The 21,961-nt window shown below is 44.9% G+C and overlaps 1 protein-coding gene across 9 annotated transcripts in view; it reads right to left on the bottom strand.

Annotated features, from left to right (window-relative positions):
• Positions 1-21,961, bottom strand: part of adgrl2a (adhesion G protein-coupled receptor L2a) — an 807,643-nt gene that overhangs the window by 129,471 nt on the left and 656,211 nt on the right. For all 9 annotated transcript variants that reach the window (XM_060830637.1, XM_060830636.1, XM_060830643.1 and 6 more), the window contains 2 exons: positions 19,788-20,588; positions 245-544 (listed from right to left, as the gene is read on the bottom strand). In XM_060830637.1, the coding sequence (XP_060686620.1) occupies positions 245-544; positions 19,788-20,588 (1,101 nt within the window). The remainder of the gene's footprint in view (positions 1-244; positions 545-19,787; positions 20,589-21,961) is intronic.

Raw genomic sequence — 21,961 nt, 5'->3', positions numbered from 1 at the left:
CTTTTCAGAGGGTTGGTGCAGTCTTGATGGGCTGAATCTTTCAGCACTGCAGTGATTCGATTCCCCACCTCTTCATGTATCTAGCAAGCTCACTTCCTCTGTAAATCCATGGCCTGAACATGATGGGTGCCATTGAATATAACCTACCAGCAAAGGATTGCCCATTCTGATTCTGCCACAATTTATACTGAGTACTTTACAATCGTTCATATACAACAGAGACAATGAGGTGAAGCATGCTTACCACGAGTGCCTTTAGGACATGGGCGCTCCACCAAGAGTCCTTGCTGGGTCTGAGGCCAACCTATTTCCCGGGCATGTGTCGCCCCACAGAATCTCTCCGGGACTGGGAGGAAACTGGACACTGTCGGCGTTTTTGTCCCGACATCGGGGAGCCCCAGTTTGGGCCCACGGCTGCCCTCCTTGGTGCCCACTGCCAGGGTGGTAGTGGCGGGTGCTCTCTCCATGGTCGTCGAGGTTGTGGTGGCCAGCGTGGTCTTCATGCCAGTAGTCACCAAGGATGTGGTCTCGATGGTGGTGGGTTCTGTAAGACAAGTCAACACAGTGAGACCAAACATGCTTCTCCACACCTTGTATGTGTGGATCTAGGGAGGAATAAAATGCAGAAACTAGAGCAGGCTATTGAACACCATTCAGTTAGCGCTTACTGTTAACTGGATAAAGGTCATAGAATAGGAGGCCATTCAGCCTACCATAACTGTGCTAACTCTCAGCAAGAAATATCAGCTGCTTCCATTCCCCTTCCCATCCTCTGTCACTGTGAATTTCTTCACTCCCTTGACCCCTTTCTCTGGTGCTTAATCAATTCACTTTGGACAACTGCAATTGAATCTGCCTCCACCATGCTTCATGGCAGCGGATTCCTGAGAATAATCACTCAGATATTTTCTCCTCCTGTGGCTGTTTGTTCTTTTGCTAATCGGGTTCCAAAGTTCTTTCATTGGTGACCCTTCTGTCACTGGGCATTGTCTACCCTGTCACTGGGCACTGTCTATCCTGTCACTGAGCACACTCTACCCTGTCACTGGGGACAGTCTACCCTGTCACTGGGCACTGTCTCCCCTGTCACTGGGCACACTGTACCCTGTCACTGGGCACTGTCTATCCTGTGGTAAAAACAATGACTGCAGATGCTGGAAACCAGATTCTGGATCAGTGGTGCTGGAAGAGCACAGCAGTTCAGGCAGCATCCAACAAGCAGTGAAATCGATGTTTCGGGCAAAAGCCCTTCATCAGGAATAATTATTCCTGATGAAGGGCTTTTGCCCAAAACATCGATTTCGCTGCTCGTTGGATGCTGCCTGAACTGCTGTGCTCTTCCAGCACCACTGTCTATCCTGTCACTGGGCACACTGTACCCTGTCACTGGGAACAGTCTACCCTGTCACTGGGCACACTGTACCCTGTCACTGGGAACAGTCTACCCTGTCACTGGGCACAGTCTACCCTGTCACTGGGCACATTGTACCCTGTCACTGGGCACAGTCTACCCTGTCACTGGGCACATTGTACCCTGTCACTGGGCACTGTCTACCCTGTCATTGGGGACAGTTCACCCTGCCTGGAATCTTCACGAATTTGAACGCCTCAATGAAATCTCCTATCAACTTTCTCTTCTCCACTGGGAACAGTCCCAATCTTCTTGAATCTGTCATGCAGCTGAAGTCCCCATTTTCTACAGCTATTTTCTCTAAATCTTGCAGACAACTTCATAGTGAGTGGTGTCCAGAATCAGACACAATGCTCCAGCGAAGTCTGAGGCAAACCAACCTTCTACAAATGTTCATCTAATTTTCCAAGGCTCTATTTATTCAGCCAAGGACGCTGTACATCTTTTTAACTCCTGGGCCTCCTTCACCGCCGCACCCTCACCACCAGATGCCTGAAGGAAGAACGCCTCATCTTCCACCTCGGAATACTTCAACCCCAGGGCATCAATGTGGACTTCAACAGTTTCCTCATTCCCCTTCCCCCCACCTCACCCTAGTTCCAAACTACCAGCTCAGCACTGTCCCCATGACTTGTCCGGACTTGTCCTACCTGCCTATCTCCTTTCCACCTATCTACTCCACCCTCTCCTCCCTGACCTATCACCTTCATCCCCTCCCCCACTCACCCATTGTACTCTATGCTATTTTCTCCCCACCCCCACCCTCCTCTAGCTTATCTCTCCACACTTCAGGCTCACTGCCTTTATTCCTGATGAAGGGCTTTTGCCCGAAACGTCGATTTCGCTGCTTCTTAGATGCTGCCTGAACTGCTGCGCTCTTCCAGAACCACTAATCAAGAATCTGGTTTCCAGCATCTGCAGTCATTGTTTTTACCAGGTCCCCGGGATCTACCCTGGAATTCCAAAGACTCACAACCCTCTGAGAGAGGAAAAAAAATTTCTTCATCATTGTTTTAGATTTTTAAATGATGATCCCCTAGAGCTAGATCCTCCCACACATAACCCTCTTGTTCTGGAATCCCCCTTGCCAGTAAACAGCCTCTTTCTTCTCACCCTCAAATCTGTTAATTGTCTTAAACATCTCAATTCGACCAATCCTTCGTTTCCTACATTCAAGGGAATATTAGGCCTGTCTGTACAAGTTAACTCATAAACACATATATTAAAAGAAAAGTATTCAACAAGTAAATATTATTTGCTTTTAACAGCAAAGGGATTATGACTCAATTTCGGCTTGAATGTGATTGAAGGCCTTTCTACTTGTAGTCACTACACACATTGAGTGTGGATCAAAACAGTCATTACACTTCTGCCAGCAATAAGCAATGTGAAAATTAAGGAATGCGTGGCTGGGAAATGTACAGTACTTGAGAAGCTTTCAATTTACATCATGTTTCAGTAAGTTAATGCCGTGCCTTCCAGGAAAATAATTAATGTAACATCTTGCACCCACCCCCCTGCAGTCAAGAGTTGGTTAGCAAAGCTGATTAAATTTTCAAAGAGCCCTTCTCATATTCTCACAGTCGGAGAATTCCCTGGCTTTATAGCGAATCCCCCTTGAAGTGCAAGGCTGTCGAATGATTCTGATCGCAGCAACACGAGATAATCGAAGACCCATCGGAAAGTAGCCTGGGTGTGATGTCGATAGGTGTGCTGGTAATCTCAGCTTGCTGCATCCTCTAATAAATACTGGCCCGCTTTGCAAATATTCTGGATCAGTGGTGCTGGGAGAGCACAGCAGTTCAAGGCAGCATCCAACGAGGATGCTGTGCTTTTCCAGCACCACCGATCCAGAATCTGGTTTCCAGCATCTGCAGTCATTGTTTTTACCTCACAGCTTTGCAAATATGTTCTGCTACATGAGACTATCACAGCAATTGTCATCCAGATTTTCAGCGGAAGAAGTTTTTTTTTAACCCCCTTTCATTTATTTACTCAGATGTTCCCAGCAGACAGCACCAATGTGAATACTCCACACCAGCTCTTGACCCACCTTACCCAACAAAACACCCTGATAGTTCTTTCTCCTGCCTCTGTTTATTTGGTTACTGCTTAAATCTGTCCATTACATTACTGCAAGAGGTGATGGCCCTGTGGCATTATCACTAGATTACTAAACAAGCTAATGTCTTGGGGATGGCAGGTTCAAGTCCTGCTATGCTAAATGCTAGCACTAATGCAACTGTAGAATGGAACAGTCTAATGGTAAACACTGTCAGGGGAAAAACCCATCTGGTTTTTAAAGTAACGTTAGGAAAGGAAATCTACTGTCCACACGCAAGGAGCAGTAGACACTTGGAAACCTCTTCTACAAACAACGGGTGACAGAGGATCAGTTGCTAATGTTAAATCTGAGATAAATAAATGCTTTGTTGAGCAAAAGTATGAAGGGATATGGGGCAAAGGCAAGTATATGGAGTTTGGCCACAGATCAGCCCTGATCTCATTGAATGATGGAATGGACTCGAGGGGCTGAGTGGCCTCCTCCTATTCCTATGTTGTCCTTACCTGGGACTGCAAAGCAATGTGTATGCCTATTAACTATTGTCTGACCACAACGGCTGAGCAGACCAGCGATGCTCACCCATGTCAGATGAATAAATTTCAAAAGGATAATCTTATCTACACTCTGTGGTAGTGAATGTCACATCCTCATGGATTTGTGAATGGATTTATTAGTGACTAACTTCGATTTGTGTTGCTGAGTTTAGATTTCTCTATAAGATGTCTTTATACCGATTAAAAATCTTTTCATTCAGGCAAAACACTGCAGATGTCAGAGATCTGAAATAAAACAAGAAGTTGCTGGAGAAACTCAGCAGGTCTGGTAGCATCTGGGGAGAGAGAAACAGAGTTAATGTTTGGAGTCCACTATGAGTGCTCCTCAAGGGGATGAAATGTTTTTCAACATGTTTACGACTTTGCAGAATTCTGTTGGGTCACCCCATAGTCGGCTTCACCTAATTTCTTTTCCAGAATAGTTGTAACTTCTGTTTCACAATCCTCCTTGCAAAACGTTTTCTTTGCCTCTTTTTCCCAATGCTTCTGTAACACCTCTTTTGTTATGTGGAGATCAGGGTGACACACAGTACTCTGTGTGTGGACTCAAGGTTTAATACACTTTTAACACAAACTTTCTCTGACTTTATTCCTCTCGAGAAGTGCACCTGCATGTGCTTTGCATTTCGTACGGCTTTGATGTGATAACACAGGATCTTATTCAAAGACATACAGTGTGGAAACAGGCCATTTGACTCATCGAGTCCATACCTGCCCTCCAAGCAGCATCTTGCTCAATCCCTGTAACCCGGCATTTCATTTCCCATGGCTAATCCACCTCACCTGTACATCTTTAGATTGTGGGAGGAAACCAGAGTACCTGGAGGTAAATCCATCAGACACGGGGAGAACGCACAAAGTCCACACAGTCACCCGAGGGCGGAATCAAACCCAGGTCTTTGGCACTGTGAGGCAGCAGTACTAGCCACTGTGCCACTCCTCTCAAGCTGTGTTGCTATATTTAATGATATACCTACTTGAATCTCTGTGATCTGCCACTTTCACGTTTCATAACTCTAATGTATAGTTCGGACAACTGACATTAGTGCCCAGACTGGCAAACCCATAGGTTCAGGGTGAGAGACAGAAGACCTATGGGACACTGTTAAGTGTAGTCAGCAGAGACAGAGAGAGAAAACCACTCCATTAGCTGCACTTACACGGTGCAAGTATTTTTCAGCGAAGAGGGACTTCAATTGCCCAAAGGGTCTACAAATTTGGCACTTGGTCAACACTAGGTTATTGCTGTGTCCTCAAGAACAGATTTCTTCCCTGCCCACTTATCCACCAGATGGTTCCACTATAATCTTTATAAATGACCACACTTCAGGACTAGGTGGAGTCCTGCCTTAGAAGTGTGCGTCAAGATGTGTTAAGAGTTCACCAGGTGATAGGAATACCAAACAGTAGAACAACTAGATTAGTTTTCTCAGAGAACAGAAGATTGAGCAGGCATTAGAATTATGAAGTGCTTTGATAAAAGTACTTCCACAGGGAAAGAGTGAATGACGAAAAACTGTTAATTGTATATTAATTGAGTGTTGAATGTTTTACAACTATGGGCATTGACAGAACATTTACTTGTGCACTGACATACAAACGCTGACTGATACCCTGGTGGTTTGAAAATAGAGCTGCCTGCCTGTAATATCTACCTCTGGAAATAAAAGCTTTTAAAGAGTGGCAAGATTAACTCGTTGTATGCCTATTTCTTCACCTCAGTTTGCACCTGTATCCACACTCCATTCAGTGCTTGTGTCCTCACTTCACCCTGTGCCTGCATCCTCACCTCATTGTGGACATATTTCTTCAACTCATATTATGCCTGTATTCATACCCCATTCTCCATCTGTATCCACACCTTATTCCTGGCTTGTTTCCTCACCTCATCCTCCACCTATATTGCACACTGCATTCTTTTGCCTGTATCCTCACCCCATTCTACATCTGTTTCCACACCTATTTCCCTAGCTCATTCTACCCAGATCTATACCTTATCCTGTGCTTGTTTCCACACCTCTTTCTATGCATGTTGCACGACCTCAATTGGCTCCACTACTGGTTTGTACTATAGATTGACACCAACAATGTGGTTTCAATTCCCACAATGCTGAGGTTACCATGAAGATTGTTCCTTCTCAACACTTTCCCTCTCCTGATGTGACTCTCCAGTTAAACCCACCCAAGTTATCTCTGTCTCACAAGTGAGCAGCCCTGTGGTAGAGTAGGACTATGAGAACTTTACCCAGCACTTGTCCTCGCTTTTTGCCTATTCCTCTGCAGTGAAATGTCTTCCTTCAGCTGAATTTGCTTTCCCAATGATCCCCCCCACCCTCGGACGAACAGCCCAGATCCCTCGCCATTCAGTCATCCTCCACTTCACCCCAGTTCCTGTCCTTCATGTCCAACCTTGGAGAATCTGCATGGAGATTGTTGAACCATGTGAGGCATTACAGCCAAATAGTGATCTTCTCTTCACTAGCCATTTCCAGACAGCAATCCAGAGGGGATACCCTGGGTGATCAGCAATGAGAGGGTGACAAAGTCAGACCCTCTTCCTCAGCGGCTGTGTTTGATGCCAGGACGTCAAGCGCGAACCACAAAGCTATTTTGCCGGTCTTAATTGCTTCTTGGCAAAGCAGAAACACACAGACTACTCCCTTGCTCTGAAGTTGTTGCTTGGCTCAACATTGCAAGCTTGACATTTTAATAGCTTTTCTTCTGTTACCGTGGCAACCTGCTTGTTGCTAGCCAGGCTAATTTCCCCGCATTATCTATTGACTAGGACTGGCGGACTGATAATCCACCAGACATAGAAGTCTGCTCCCATTGGTCCTAATCATTACAACTGCAATAGAATCCTTCAACCAGAACATGAACCATCTTAATTTGTCCACTTTTCAAAGGCCGAGTATAAAAGGGCTACTGATGTCGCACTTATTTCTGCATGGTTGGTACTGTCATCCTGCCACTATCAGACATCTCAAACACCAGAAATAAATAGAGCCTTTAACACATGTCTGTGCTTTTTATTAAAAGGGCTTCTTCCCTCCAATGTTAGCACCAGAGTTCCATATTGAAGCAGTGGCTGATGTTTCACATCATATCAACCCCTTCAAACAGCCCACTCCTCATTTCTTGCTGTTCTCCTGAAAGCCCTCGTAAATTGCCCTTTGATTAAAACACAACCCACCTTTTCAGTCAGGGAACTGCACCCTTTTTTTGGACTTTCAGCGCAGTTAAAGTGCATCAAAAGAAAAGCCTTGAGGAAGTCAAAATAATTGTCGCTGAATCAGTTCTGGTCGAGCAAGATTGGACTTATTAAAGCTATCATAAGGTATTATACAGTCTGTATTTCAAACTCTCTTGAGCTAATTAGCAGATCTTTACTACAATAAAGTTACGTTGAGAGCGTAGACTAAGCTGCCAACTAAGCTGATAATACACAATATCATCTCTTTAGTGGGTCATAGTTGAAGCATAATGGCTTGCTGATTTACGACAGAGCTGAGGAAACCCTTGCTCCCTAACAGAGTCTTTGGAATTTCCTTCCTCAAAAGGCATATGCAGAATCTTTAAATATTCTGAAGTCTGAGGGAGATAGATTAGAGTCATAAAGTCACAGAGATATATAGCACGGAAACAGACCCTTCGGTCCAACCCGTCCATGCCACCAGATATCCCAACCCAATTTAGTCCCACCTGATAGCACCTGGCCCTTATCCTTCCAAACCCTTCCTATTCACTTACCTATCCAGATGCCTTTTAAATTTTGCAATTGTACCAGCCTTTATCACATCCTCTGGTAGCTCATTCCATACATGCACCACTCTCTGTGTGAAAAAGTTGCCCCTTAGGTCTCTTTTATATCTTTCCCTTCTCATCCTAAACCTGTGCCCTCTAATTCTGGACTCCCCCACCCGAGTGAAAAGACCTTACCTATGTACCCGATCCATGCCCCTTATGATTTTATAAACCTCTATCATGTCACTCCTCAGCTTCCGATGCTCCAGGGAAAACAGCCCCAGCCTATTCAGCCTCTCCCTATCGCTCAAATGCTCCAACCTTATGAATTTTTTCTGAACCCTTTCAGGTTTCACAACATCTTTCCAATAGGAAGGAGACCAGAATGGCATGCAATATTCCAAATGTGGCCTAACCTGTGTCCTGTACAGCCACAACATGACCTCCCAACTCCTGTACTCAATACTCTGACCAATAAATGCAAGCATACCAAACATCTTCTTCACTATCCTATCTACCTGAGGCTCAAGGAACTATGAACCTACACTCCAAGGTCTCTTTGTTCAGCAACACTCCCCAGGATATCACAATTAAGTGACTATGTCCTGCTCTAACTTGCTTTTCCAAAATGCAGCACCTCGCATTTATCTCAATTAAATTCCATCTGCCGTTCCTCAGCCCATTGACCCATCCTGTTGTAAGCTGAGGTAACCCTCTTCGCTGTCCACTACACCTCCGATTTTGGTGTCATCTACAAAATTACTAACTGTACCTCCTATGTTCACATCCAAACCATTTATATAAATAATGAAAAGTGGTGGATCCAGCACCGATCCTTGTGGTACTCCACTGGCATCATGCCTCCAGTCTGATTCTTAATGACTTAAAGGGGATAAAAGATTATTGGGGATATGCAGGAATGAAAATTTGAAGTTAAAATTACCATTGACCTTTACAAATGGTGAGTTTGAAGGGCTAAGTGGCCTACTCTTCACCGAACAGTGGGGAAGCATGCCATTTGCCCCATTGAGTCCACACCAACCTCTGAAGAGCCACCCAAAGCCACCCATCCCTGTAACCCTGCATTTCCCATGGCCAATCCACCAAACCTGCACATCTTTGGGAGGAACGAATGCAGATATGGGGAGAATGTGCAAACTCCACACAGACAGCGGAATCGAACCTGGGTCCCCTGGCATCATGAGGCAACAGTGCTAACCACCAAGCCGCCACTCTTGTCTCTTGTCAGTACGAACTTAACACTCTGTCTTAGATTGGTGTGCTGAGGAGGAGCCATGATGAGGAGGTGCCAGTGTTGGATTGGTGTGGACAAAGTTAAAAATCACATGACACCACGTTATAGTCCAACAGGTTTATTTGGAAGCACTAGCTTTTGGAGCGCTGCTCCTTCGTTAGGGAGCTAGTGGGGCAGGATCAAAAAGGGCCAATTTCTGATGTTCTCCTTCAAAATGTCAGAAGTGAGAATGTGAAATTGTTGGGGTGATGAAGTTTGCCAATGTCAAAGTAAAATTGCAATTGAGTCTGTGTAACTCTCAGGTTCAGTCCAAAAAAAACTATAGAGTACTGAGCTCGTGGTTGTGCCATGGCCTGGATAGTTAATCCAAAACACGAGTTCAAATTTCAAAAAGCAACTTTACATTTAAGGAATCGAATAAATGAGGAATCAGAAATCTGAAACCCACAACCAAGTAACAACACAATTGCCATCAATCTCCAATCGGTTCTGCAGAGCTGTTGTTCTCACCTGGTCTGACCCATGAGTCACTCCAGATCTACCACAACGTGACTTATGCGATAAGCTCCTCTGAAATGTCCTAGCAAAATGCTCAATGGTCAAGAGATTGGTTCACCATTTCCTTCTCAGGGACAATAAATACTGCCTTTGCAAGTGATGTCCACAACCTCATGAGTGAATAGCAACAGCCAGCATCGTGTCACTCTCTCATCAGGCAAAGGGAGAGAGACAATTGATGTTGAGTTTCATCAAAGGATCACCACACCTCAAGCCAGGCTGTGAAGATGGGACCTCAGTCCATACCCATGTGAGAATTAAACCCGCGCTGTTAGCATTGCTGTATTGCAAACCAACCGTCCAGCCAACCGAGCTAACCAACAATCCCAGCACGCATCCTGCAGAAGATGGACATTTTGAAGTCAAAGTCATTTCAATCCCTAGCTCCCTGCACCGTCATTTCTTATTATGCACTCTCCAGAGGAATGATCATCTGAGATGTCTGATTTTCAGCTATCTGATTAATAATCTCGTACACTTAGTAAACAAGAAATCTATTCTCCCCTGAGACAACAGCAGAGGGCAAATCCATGAAGAAAGCCGAATTTCAATGACACATTTTATACACAGTAATTAATCAAAAATGCAATAAAAACTATCTTGCAATATCTTGCAAATGTTTCTAATCATCCTGGGTCCTTTCTATCACTGTATTAACTGAACAGAATAGCTTGATTTAGATAATTAGCTTGAATTCCGGGGAAAAATAATATTTTAACTAGTCGACAAGCTTTTTTTAAAAAATTATAATGACTGAAATTACCTATGAGAGAAATGAGACCTGAACCTGAAACTGGATTGAAATAGTCTGACATTAAGAGATAATTCTGACACAAGATTCATTTAAACACTAACATCCAAACACAATTTTCAATATTTGGATTGCACTCCATATTCTCCACATTTAGAAAAATGTAATTGCACATTTTACAAATAAAGACAGTGCAATGTGCTTCCATAAAATTATTCCAAACTTCCACAATCTTGTTGTTCTCCCCATTCAACGGCAGCCACAGTCTTTCAGTATCTGTGATGGTTCAGTGGCAATTTGCATCAAATTTGTATTGATTTGAGCCATATTTATTTGCACATCAGAACAGGACGTTTCCATTCAGTCCTTCAAACCAGTCCATGTTATAGGTGAGATTGCAGGCCAATCTGTGCCTTAGCTTCAGTTTTTCAAATTCTCAAATGGCGTACTTGCCTAAAATGGTGGCCCAGTGGTTAGCACTGTGGCCTCACAGCGTCAAGGACCCAGGTTCGATTCCAGCTTCAGGTGACTGTCTGTGTGGAGTTTTCACATTCTCCCTGTGTCAGTGTGGGTTTCCTCCCACAGTCCAAAGATGTGTAGATTAGGGTGGATTGGCTGTGCTAAATTGTCCATAGCACCCAGGGATGTGCAGGCAAATTAGATTGACCATGGAAATATGCAAGGTTACAGGGACTAGGTAGGATACTTTGCGAGAGTGGGTGTGGACTTGATGGGATGAATGACCTGCTCCCACACTGTAAGGGTTCTATAACAGCTTTGGGGGAGGGGGAAAGCAGGTCCACATTTCCACAAGTCTCCTCCTATCCTTCCATTCCCACCTCTTTTGAAGGTTTACAGGTTGTTCTGATATAATGCGCGTTTCATTAACACGAGTTGGCTATAATGTGATTGTTGAATTGTGGACGCTGTTTGGATAACATAAACTTTCTACTGAATGGGTATAGGGATTTTCTACAGAGGAGCACAACTGCCATGTTATACCAGAGAGACCTGTACTCAGAAATGGCAGAACCCCTCCATCTGATCACAAGTTCCCCTTCCAGTGTGAGAAAGTTTCCTGCAAATTTATGGGGATGGAGTGGGAGATTGGCACAAGGTAATGTCTGAACAACTGCACAGATACAAAAAGCCCCTTCTTGTGCTGTAAAACTTCTGGCATTCTGACCTTTGTATTGGGTTTATTCCTGACAGTTGTATGCTGGTCACCCCTTGATTTGGATTGCCCTACCAGGAGAACAATCTTCTCTACTCAAGATCAGCAAAGTATATCATCGACAATAGACAATAGGTGCAGGAGTAGGCCATTCTGCCCTTCGAGCCTGCACCACCATTCAATATGATCATGGCTGATCATGACAAACAAATAAACTGCAACATCGATAATGAGAGTCAGAACACCCTGCGTACTGTGAAAACCTGAACAAATGTCAATAAATGTTGGAAAATGGAGCAGATTTGTCATCAGGTACGTTCAGCTGACCATTTCAGGGTAGGTCTTCTCCCGAAGATCAGCTCAGATCTTGGTAGAAATCAAGGTAATGGACAAATCAATTAAGTTTTCACTCAGAACCACCAGCACACCTCATTTTACCCTCCATTCTTCACTGTGTTTATCCCGACTGTGAATATTCAGGAAACGCGTTCGTTCCTCAATGTCTGGGTTTCTGTTTTGTTTTGTACCATATGAAATCGGAGAAGAAACAGGCCATTGAGCCTATCAAGTGTGTTCCAACATCCCATGAAATTATCCTCAACCCTACTTTTCTGCCTTGCCCCGGAAGCCTTCATTCCCTTACTGATTAAAAATCTGTCTCTCTCAGCCTTGACATACTTATCAAATCTACAGGCCTCTATGGTAAAACATTTCATGGATTCATTACCTTGAGAGCAGAAATTCCTCATCATCTCTGTGTTACATTTGTGACTCCTTATTCTGAGATGATGCCCACTGGTCCTCGACTCTCCCACAAGGGACAATAACCTTTCCACATCTACCATGTCAAGCCTCCTAAGAATCTTGTTGATTTTAGTCAGGTCTCCTCTATTCCTTCATTATCACAATGAGCACAAGCCCAAACGTCTCAATCCCTCTTCGTAACACTCGTGTATAGGTCTTGTGAACCTTCTCCAGATTGCCTCCAATGCCGATATATCTTTACTTAGATACCAGGAACTGTTCACAGTATTCCAGCTGGGGGCTTAATAGTGCCTTGCACAGTTTCAGGAAAACATCCCTGCTGTTACACTCCATTCCCTTTGCGTTCCCGACTACCACTCAAAAATAAATGTGAGCATTTTCTCATTCATGGAAGCAGACTCCTAAATCCCTTTCTTCCCTAACTTTCTGCAGTCTTTCTCAATTTAAATAATATTCAGCTCCTCTATCAATGGTAAGGTTGCTGAACAAAGAGACCTTGGAGTGCAGGTTCATAGCTCCTAGAAAGTGGAGTCGCAGGTAGATAGGATAGTGAAGAAGGCATTTGGTATGCTTTCCTTTATTGGTCAGAGTGTTGAGGACAGGGGTTGCGGCTGTACAGGACATTGGTTCGGCCACTTTTGGAATATTGCGTGCAATTCTAGTCTCCTTCCTATCAGAAGGATATTTTTGTAGGGAGAGGTTGAACAGGCAAGGGCTGTTGTCCCTGGAGCATTGGAGGCTGAGGGGTGATCTTATAGAGGCTTATAAGATCATGATGGGCTTGGACAGAATAAATAGACAAGGTCTTTTCCCTGGTTTGGGTGAGTCCAGAACTAGAGGGCATAGGTTTAGGGTGAGAGGGAAACGATATAAAAGAGACTAAGTGGCAACTTTTTCACGCAGAGGGTGGTACGTGTACGGAATGAGCTGCCAGAGCAAGTGGTGGAGGCCAGTACAATTGCAACACTTAGAAGGCATCTGGATGGGCTTATGAATAGAAAGGGTGTAGAGGGATATGGGCTGGGTGCTGGCAGGTGGGACTTGATTGGGTTGGGATATCTGGTCGGTATGTAGAAGTTGGACCGAAGGGTCTGTTTCCATCCTGTACATCTCTACGACTGTGACTCTACTCTTCCTGCCAAAGTCTGTAACTTCACATTTCCCAGAATTATATTCCTATTGCCAAGTTTTTGCTTGAACTGCAGGGATATTCCCAACAATTACTGTTCCAATATTTGCCTGCCATACAATATCCTTCCTAAATCTTTTCCCACATCTCCCAAAGTACAGAACCATAGCCTCTTTCTTTCTGTATTGGGCTCTTCTCATTTGGTTCCATCTCTGCAACCCTCTCCCCTGCTCCCCTCCCCCCCATCACCCCCAAAATTTTCATTCTATTAACTATCTGCCATTGATACCTGTGGCTGTATAAATGTCATACAACATTAAGGGCTGTTCATGATTTACACTCGTATCAGAAACAACAGCTTGCCTTGGTAACAGCGACAGCCTTCAGAGGGAAGGTTTCCAGCGTTGAGAGGGAGGGGTTTGGAAGGGTGAAGATGCAGGTGCAGACCAACATTTAACTTGATGAATTAAAAAAAAACATTCTGTTGTAAATGGGGATCATCTCATGGAGAACTGCACATGCTAACTCAGAATTGGCGTGCTGAGTGCAGAAGTGGCCTCCAGCTGGGAGTGGAGGAACTATGTCTTCAGAGAGGAAAAGAAAGGCTCCAGCAAAATTATATTAAAGCCAATTCTTTCAACTATTTTTACATGTATCAGTGTCCATTCTGTTCTCAGTGCTGTGAGTCTCCAGTGTGGCAGGATATCCTGACTCCAGCCTGTTTGCCAGTTCTTTGTTCAGATGTTGTGGATTTAGCAGTGGTGCTATTTATTAACTCAGGCATGATGCTCCTTTCCTGGCTGCTGGTTCAATATTAAGTCATTCCAGTGACTGCTAGGAAGCCAAATCAGTTCAGTCTGAAGAGTTCACTGCAAATCCTGCCACACATGAAATGCAGACTGTGCTAAAAGGAGTCTGGACTTCTGCAAGATAGTTTCCATTTGATTTGATTTAGTTTTGTCAAAGCAGCTGATGAAAGGCAGGTCTGCCTAATAAATGGCCCATCAGACTTGAACAGGTGGCAACCCCATGGGTGGGGGCAGATGCAAAGGACAACGTGAGGAAAACTGGCAGATACAATAGCATTTTTTTAATCTAATGTTGAGTGGGATGCCAGTTTACTTGGTGACTAAATGGACGTGCTGGCATGTGTCCAGCTTACAGACAGATGCTGGTGCCTTGCAAAGGTCAGATTTCTGATGATGCCAGTCCCAATCTGACCTCCAGTGCACACACTAACCCACTGCCACCCTCCCCTTCTGAGCTAATTTCTCTTCCTCCTTCCATGCCATGCTGTGCCGTGTTTCTTGTGTGTGTCTCTCACTCTATCCGTCTCTTGGCAGAACAGATTTCCATCAACCCCTCGTTATATTGGCTCCTGACTCCTTTCCAATTTTAGTTTCACTCAAAATCTGCCTCTAACAGCAATCGTTTGCTTTGTCATCCCCAGAAGTCTTAGCGAAATGACAGCCTTGGATACATATAAGCTGCCCAATCTTGGAACCAACAATGTCAGCAAAATGAAAAGGGGTCTGTTTCCGTGACTCGTCAGTGATTGCTGGCATCTGGAATATTGGAGTGGTTTTGGGCCTTGTATCTGAGGAAGGATGTGCTGGCCTTGGAGGGGGTCCAGAGGAAGTTCACAAGAAAGATCTCGTGGATGAAGGGCTTGTAAAATAGGAACGGTTCAGGACTTTGTGTCAGTACGCAATGTATTTTAGAAGGATGAGAGAGTTCTGACTGAAATCTGATTACAGAATATAAATAGCCCTGAATAGAGTCAAGGTGGAGAACATTTCCACCAGTAGGAGAGACTAGGACTGGAGGTCACAGCCTCAGAGTGAAGGGACAACCCTTTTGAACTTACATGAGGAGGAATTTCTTCAGCCAGAGGGTGGTGAATGCGGAACTCATTGCTGCAGAGGGCTGTGGAGACCAAATCAGCGAATGTATTTAAGACAGAGATAAATTCTTGATTAATAAGGGCATCAAGGGTAATGGGAAGAAAGCAGGAAAATGGGGTTGAGAAATATATTAGCCATGGTCAAATTGCGGAGCAGACTCAATGGGCTCAATGACTTAATTCTACTCCCATATCTTATGGTTTTAGAATCTTATTTCCTCTTTAATCTCCATGCCAACAATATTCCAGCACAGAAAGAAGGCACCTAGTCTATGTTTCTGCACTGGAGCTTTGTAGCTATTGGAGCCACTTACTTTTACACCCTCTATGCAGACAGTTCTGAAGAAGATTTATCCCAGACTTGAAACATTTAACTTTATTTCTCTCTCTATCCCGCTGGTTTCTCCAGCATTCTCTGTTTTTTTTTTAGGGATGTGCAAACAAAACACGAGTGATGTGAGAAAGAACTTTTCTCACACATTTATTAAATTGGGTATTTGAACATCCTGCCTGAATGTGATGCAGGTAGGTTCAACTGAGGCACTCAAGTGAGCAAGTGATAATTATTTAGACAGCAATAGTATGCAGGAATATGGAGAAGGGGCAGGAGGTTGGCACTAGATAAGAGAGTTGGTCCAGATAATAGAGCTCACGCAGACATATGGGCTGTAATAATTCTGTGATTCCATTTGGTAAAAACAAGGACCGCAGATGCTGGAAACCAGATTCTAGATTAGAGTGGTGCTGGAAAAGCGCAGCAGTTCAAGCAGCATCCGAGGAGCAAGAAAGTCCAGCATCACTAAACCAGCGACCTCAGGACTGGGACTTTGGATCTTTCCAGGTTTCGGGTCAGACAGCGCTGGCTCAGGAGGGTTCAAAGGTTGCTAGGAGCACAGATCATTTGTTGTTCATTCTTAAAAGCCTGAGAGAAGATGCTGATGTGCTACAGTGTCGCTGACTGAGTCATTCTGCTGTGCTCCAGCTCGAACAGACAGACCCCTCGACCATGTTCACAAGCCCCCCCGTCTCACCTCACTCTCACTGGTCTCCCCTCCTATTCCCCCACCTCCTCCCCCCCCACCCCCGTACATTAAAAACCTCCACAAAGTTATCACTTAGAGGATTGTGGCAAAAAATCAATCCTGCTGCCTTCAACAATTCCTTGCAGCAAAGTATAACATTTGTTCAAATCTTTCTCTGCACTATCTTTGTGATCATGTCAAATGGATGTCATCAACTCTCAGGGGAAAGTTATTTTTCTAATTCATCTTATATAATAAACAATAAAAAAACTCCTAAAATCTCTACCTGACTTTCTCTGCTCCCTTCAGTGTCGAAACAGCCATTTGGCCCATCAAGTTCACACTGACCCCCAAAGGGTATTCCACCCAGACCCACAACTCTGCATTGCCATCGAGACAGACAAGGGCAGCAGGTATTTGGGAACACCACCACCTGCAAGTTCCCTTCCAAGCCACTCACCATTCTGACTTGGAAATGTACCGCCATTGTTTCATTGTCACTGGGTCAGAGCCCTGGAATTCCACCACTAAGGGCATTGTGGGTCAACCCAGCAGGTGGACTGCAGCAGTTCAAGAAGGCAGCTCACCGCCACCATCTCAAGGGCAACTAGAGGTGGACAATAAATGTTTGTCCAGCCAGAGACACCCACGTTCTGACTGACCGGCAACTTCTGGTGACCTCAGTCTTCAATATAGAGGGCTGTGATTATCTGGTCAGACCACATTTGGAGAATAAGGAGCAGCTTTGGCCCCCATATCCCAGGAAGGATGTATTGGCCCTGGAGTGTGTTCAGAGCAGGCTCACGAGAATGGTCTGAAGAATGAAAAGCCTAACATATGAGGAATGTTTGAGGACTCCGGGTTTATACTCAATGGAGCTTAGAGAGATGAGGGGGACCTAATTAAAACATACAGAATACTGAATGGCCTGGGCAGAGTGGATGCTGGGAAGGTTCTCCATTGGTAGGAGAGACCAGGACCAGAGGGCTCAGCCTCAGAGTAGAGGGAAGACCTGATAGAATGGAGATAAGGAGAAACTTCTTCAGCCAGAGAGTGATGAATCAATGGAAATCATTGCCACAGAAGGCTGCGGAGGCCAGGTCATTGAGCATATTTAAGACAGAGATAAATGGTTTCTTTAGTATCAAGAGTTTCAAGGGTTACGGGGAGAATTGGGTTGAGAAACTTATCAGCCATGATTGAATGGTGGAGCTGACGTGATGGGCTGAATGGCCTCGTTTCTGCTCTTATGTCTTATGCTCTTATGATTGGGTGAGATACTGACCCTCAATCATCTGTCAACTCGTAATGAGCTGACTGGTGGGAGTGTGGGTGAGTTATCTTGTTGCTGACATCACTAGCTAACACATTGATCCCTCACAGACCGCCCCTTTCATTCTTCTAAACATCAGCAAATACAGCAACACAGAAACAGGAGTAGGCCATTCAGCCCCTCAAGTCTGTTCTGTCATCCAGTGAGCTCATGGTTAATCTGTGGCATGACGCTATATATCTGCCTTTGGCCCATAACCCTTAATCTCTTTACATAACAAACATTTATCTGTCTCAGATTTAAAATGAACAACTGATCAACTGCAGTATTTGGAAGTGTGTTCCAAATGTCTACCACTCCTTTACATGTAGAAGAGCTTCTCTCTTGAACAGTCTGGCCTTAAATCACAAACTATCCCTCAGTTTTAGAACGTCCAAACAGTAGAAATAGTTTATTTGTACCGACCTTGTTTTTCTCCTGTTAATATCTTGAAGACTTCCATATAGTCCACGTCTGCTCAGTCTGCCCCTATAAGGACAACCTCCTCATTTTAGGAATTAACGGTGGCACAGTGGTTAGCACTGCTGCCTCACAGAGCCAGAGACCCGGGTTCAGTTCCCGCCTCGGGTGACTGACTGTGTGGAGTTTGCACATTCTCCCCGTGTCTGCGAGGGTTTCATCCGGGTGCTCCGGTTTCCTCCCACAGTCCAAAAATACGCAGGTTAGATGAATTGCCCATAGTGTTAGGTGAAGGGGTAAATGTAAGGGAATGGGTCTGGATGGGTTGCACGTCGGCGGGTCAGTGTGGACTTGTTGGGCCGAAGGGTCTGTTTCCACACTGTAAGTAATCTAATCCAAACTTTCATCCACTCCCTCGAGCACAAGTTTCATCTTTCCTTAGGGTGACTGTAAACAGTACTCCAAGTTTGGCCTCATCAATGCCCTATACAATCGTAGTAAGAGCTCTTTATTCTTGTATTCCTTGTACTTAATTTTCCTTTCCAATTGCTTCCTGAAAATTCTCAGAAACATGGCCGTCTTCAATTTTGCTAAAGAGCATAGCTATCCACCCACCAATGGGAAAGATGAACAACAGCCCTCCATATGAAAAACCAATGGATCAGCTTCTGTAGAAAGCAAGGTCACTTCCTCCCTCACACTCAGATGTTTGGACGTTTGCTTTCCCACATCCACCTGAGGTGGCGCTGTCTTTGGAGGTAACAACTGGAACCAGGGTAGGAGGCAACATCACCCTTCTACCCGCTCCACCATAAAAACTGGGACCAACAATATGTGAAAGTGAAGGCAGGAGCTTGGCGTCCTTCATCCATGGACTCAATGTGAATAACCCCTCAACTAATCCACATGGGGCAGACAGAGAGGGCATTCCAGTTGGATACTGGTGTGCTCTGTGGACACCCCAGGCTCTCCTAACAACATCATAAGGAGGAGAGGTAGACCGTTCAGCCCATCGTGTCTGCTCCACCAATCAACAAGATCATGACTGATCTGGTCATTCTCAACCTCATTTCCAGCCTTTTCCCCCTCAGTCCATTTCCGATTGGAAAACTGGACTATCCCATGGAAAGTTACCTCCCCACTCTGTGCTGCACCTTCGGTCAGATGACAGTAAATGCAGGTGCTGACATGGAGTGAGAAATCATACAATCCTAACATAGAGGCCATTCAGCCCATCAAGTCTGCACTGACCTGCAACGAGCATCCCACCCAGACCCACTCACCTGTAACCCCACATTAATCATGATTAACCAACTTTAACCTGCACATCCCAGGACACTATGGGGCAATTTAGCATGGAGTTAGATATAGTTCTTAGGGCTAAAGAGTATAGGGAGAAAGTGGAAATAGGACATTGAGTTGGATGACCAGCTATGATCATATTGAAAGGCCTACTCCTGCTCCTATCCTGTCTATTACAGAGTATGACAGGTCACTGTATAAAAAGACTGTCTCTATGCATTGATTAATCCAGACAAACAGGAGGACCATATTAATATACAATGTTTTTTGTTCACATCTGTTCAGAGATAATAATGGAGATGATAAGATCACATCTTTCAAATCTGTGACATTTATGAGGAAATTTATATAAAAAGACATCGCTCTTCAGAAACATGAGAGTCAGAACAGATGGTAGAGTATTTGAAGCTCGAGACCCTTACCTTGGGCTGGATCAGGAGGTCCAAACTCCAGAGCGTACCTCAGGATGAAGTAGTTATTCCACACATACAGCATGTTGTCCCGTGGATTGTAATCCACAGCTGCTACATGCTGGTAGGGATTGGGAAAGGGGATGTCAACAAACTCCTCTCGCCTCAGGTTGGTATTGTACATGTAGTCTATCGAGTTCTTGCCCGTCTCGCTCTCGTTCTCCTCATAGACTGAACGCACCACGTACAGAACGCCGCAGATCATGAAGGCGTTAGAGGCTGACCTCTTGTCGTACGAGGTGTACCAGGTGCCCTCGAAGCGTAGCGTGTAAGGGTTCAGCTGGCTGACCACCATCATGCCGTTGTTCTGCTCGGTGGCATAGATGACCCACAGGCCGTTCTCGTCCACTGCTAGATCGATGTCCGACTTGCCGCCCCAGCGGTAGGGGGAGGTGTCGTGGTAGTTGGCGCTGGCAATGATGGCCTCCCCGCTCTTGATTCGAGTCCTCAGGTCATACTTGACAATGTTCCTCGTCCGCTCCTTGTTGAAGAACACCGCCCCATCATAGACCACAAACCCAGTGCCATCAACGCGGTGAGGCAGCTTGTAGGTGGTCGTGTGGCGTCCAGAGACGAAGTCACTTAATGTGGCATACTCCATCAGGGTGTCTGTGCGATACGGTGTCCATGGCATATAATAAATCTTGTCCCCAGCCTGCAGGGGGTCTTTACACCAGGCACCAGACTGCTGCTCAGCCTCCGTCACATAGGCTGACTCCACAACCCCTTTCAGAGTCCCAGGGCAAACAAAAACTAACATGGGGGAGCGTGGAAGGAAACAAAAAGAAAAGAAATTAATTGACATTTGGAACACCCAACAGACTGACAAACACCTGCTTGTATTCTTTTCTCTTAAAACAGCATCTGAAAAAAATTTAACATTTTCCCAAAACCAAAGTATCGTTTGTGTATCGTTGAACTGTTCGGTTGAGAAGCAAAACTGAAGGGAAGGGAGATTGAGGGCAAAAGATGGGCAGTGCGAGGTGAGGGGAGAAATGAGGGGACTGCTGGGGAGGTTAAAGGTGGCAGATCAAGGGTGGGGGGGTGTGGTTAGCGTGGGAGAACAAGGTGGGTGAGGAGGGTGAAGGGTTTTACAGCAGAGAACTGGAGATGCAAGGCAGAGTGGAGAGCAAAAAGACGACAGAAGCATTGTGTGATGTGAACCCACGGGAGCCCTGTTAAACTAATGGCATGCTATGGAGAAAGTTCTGGAAGCCAGGAAGATGATGCCGACCGACATAGCAATGGGAGGAGGGATTTCTACCAGGAGACCAGCGCCTACTCCCACCACCTTGTGACCATGTCACCTGGCCACCTGAATGAGACACAACATGACCCAACATCCTCTGCAGTGAGCATCTGTTCCCGATTCCCATTTCCCAAGAGGTGCCGGGAGTGTTGGGGCAAGGGGGAGGAAAGGAGGGGAAGGGGTGAAGTTGGGGTTCAGGAGAGTCTAACAACCATATACCACAAAAAAATAACAAGATCTGGCTTTGGGACTTTGTCATGTTATTTACCTTTTTGCTCCACTTCTATTTTAAGCATTGGAAGGAGAATGAAACAAGAGTGCGAGAGAAAAAGAAGAGAGATTAACATGATTTATCCATCATTATCAGGTCTGCCATACCTCAACATAAGCGTCGAGACAGGAGGCATTAAATTAGCACAATACCATAGCTCTTGTTACACCCAGCTACCCAGATACAAGGCACCTGCATTTCAATAGCACACCCAGCATTTATTGCCCATTGAGCTTATGCATTGACTGTGGGTTAGATGATGATGTTAGAAGTACAACAGAAAATGTCTCGCGATGGTTATGCTTTTAAAACCAGTTTGAGCAACAAATTTTTGCAGTATCACTTTCCGCAGCATTAACTAGGCACACTCATAACTAATACCAATCTACCATGTCACCACTGATGGATGTACGCTCTCAATGTAATAGTCCCAACTTCCCTTTGTTAACAAGCTCTTCAGCGTTAAGTGCAATTGAAATCTAACCGATTCGAAGATTCCCATTCAGCTAATTGACTAGCTTTGGCTTAATTTATCAGGTATTCACTTTTTATTTGGAAAGGCTAGTGTAGCTAATAGCTTCGATGTGGCAATGCAGTGCATTTCTC

The sequence above is a fragment of the Hemiscyllium ocellatum genome, chromosome 9 (assembly GCF_020745735.1).
Source record: "Hemiscyllium ocellatum isolate sHemOce1 chromosome 9, sHemOce1.pat.X.cur, whole genome shotgun sequence".
In the NCBI taxonomy this organism is placed as follows: Eukaryota; Metazoa; Chordata; class Chondrichthyes; order Orectolobiformes; family Hemiscylliidae; genus Hemiscyllium; species Hemiscyllium ocellatum.
Note: the sequence above shows the minus strand (reverse complement) of the source record. Positions and strands in the feature narration are given on the sequence as shown.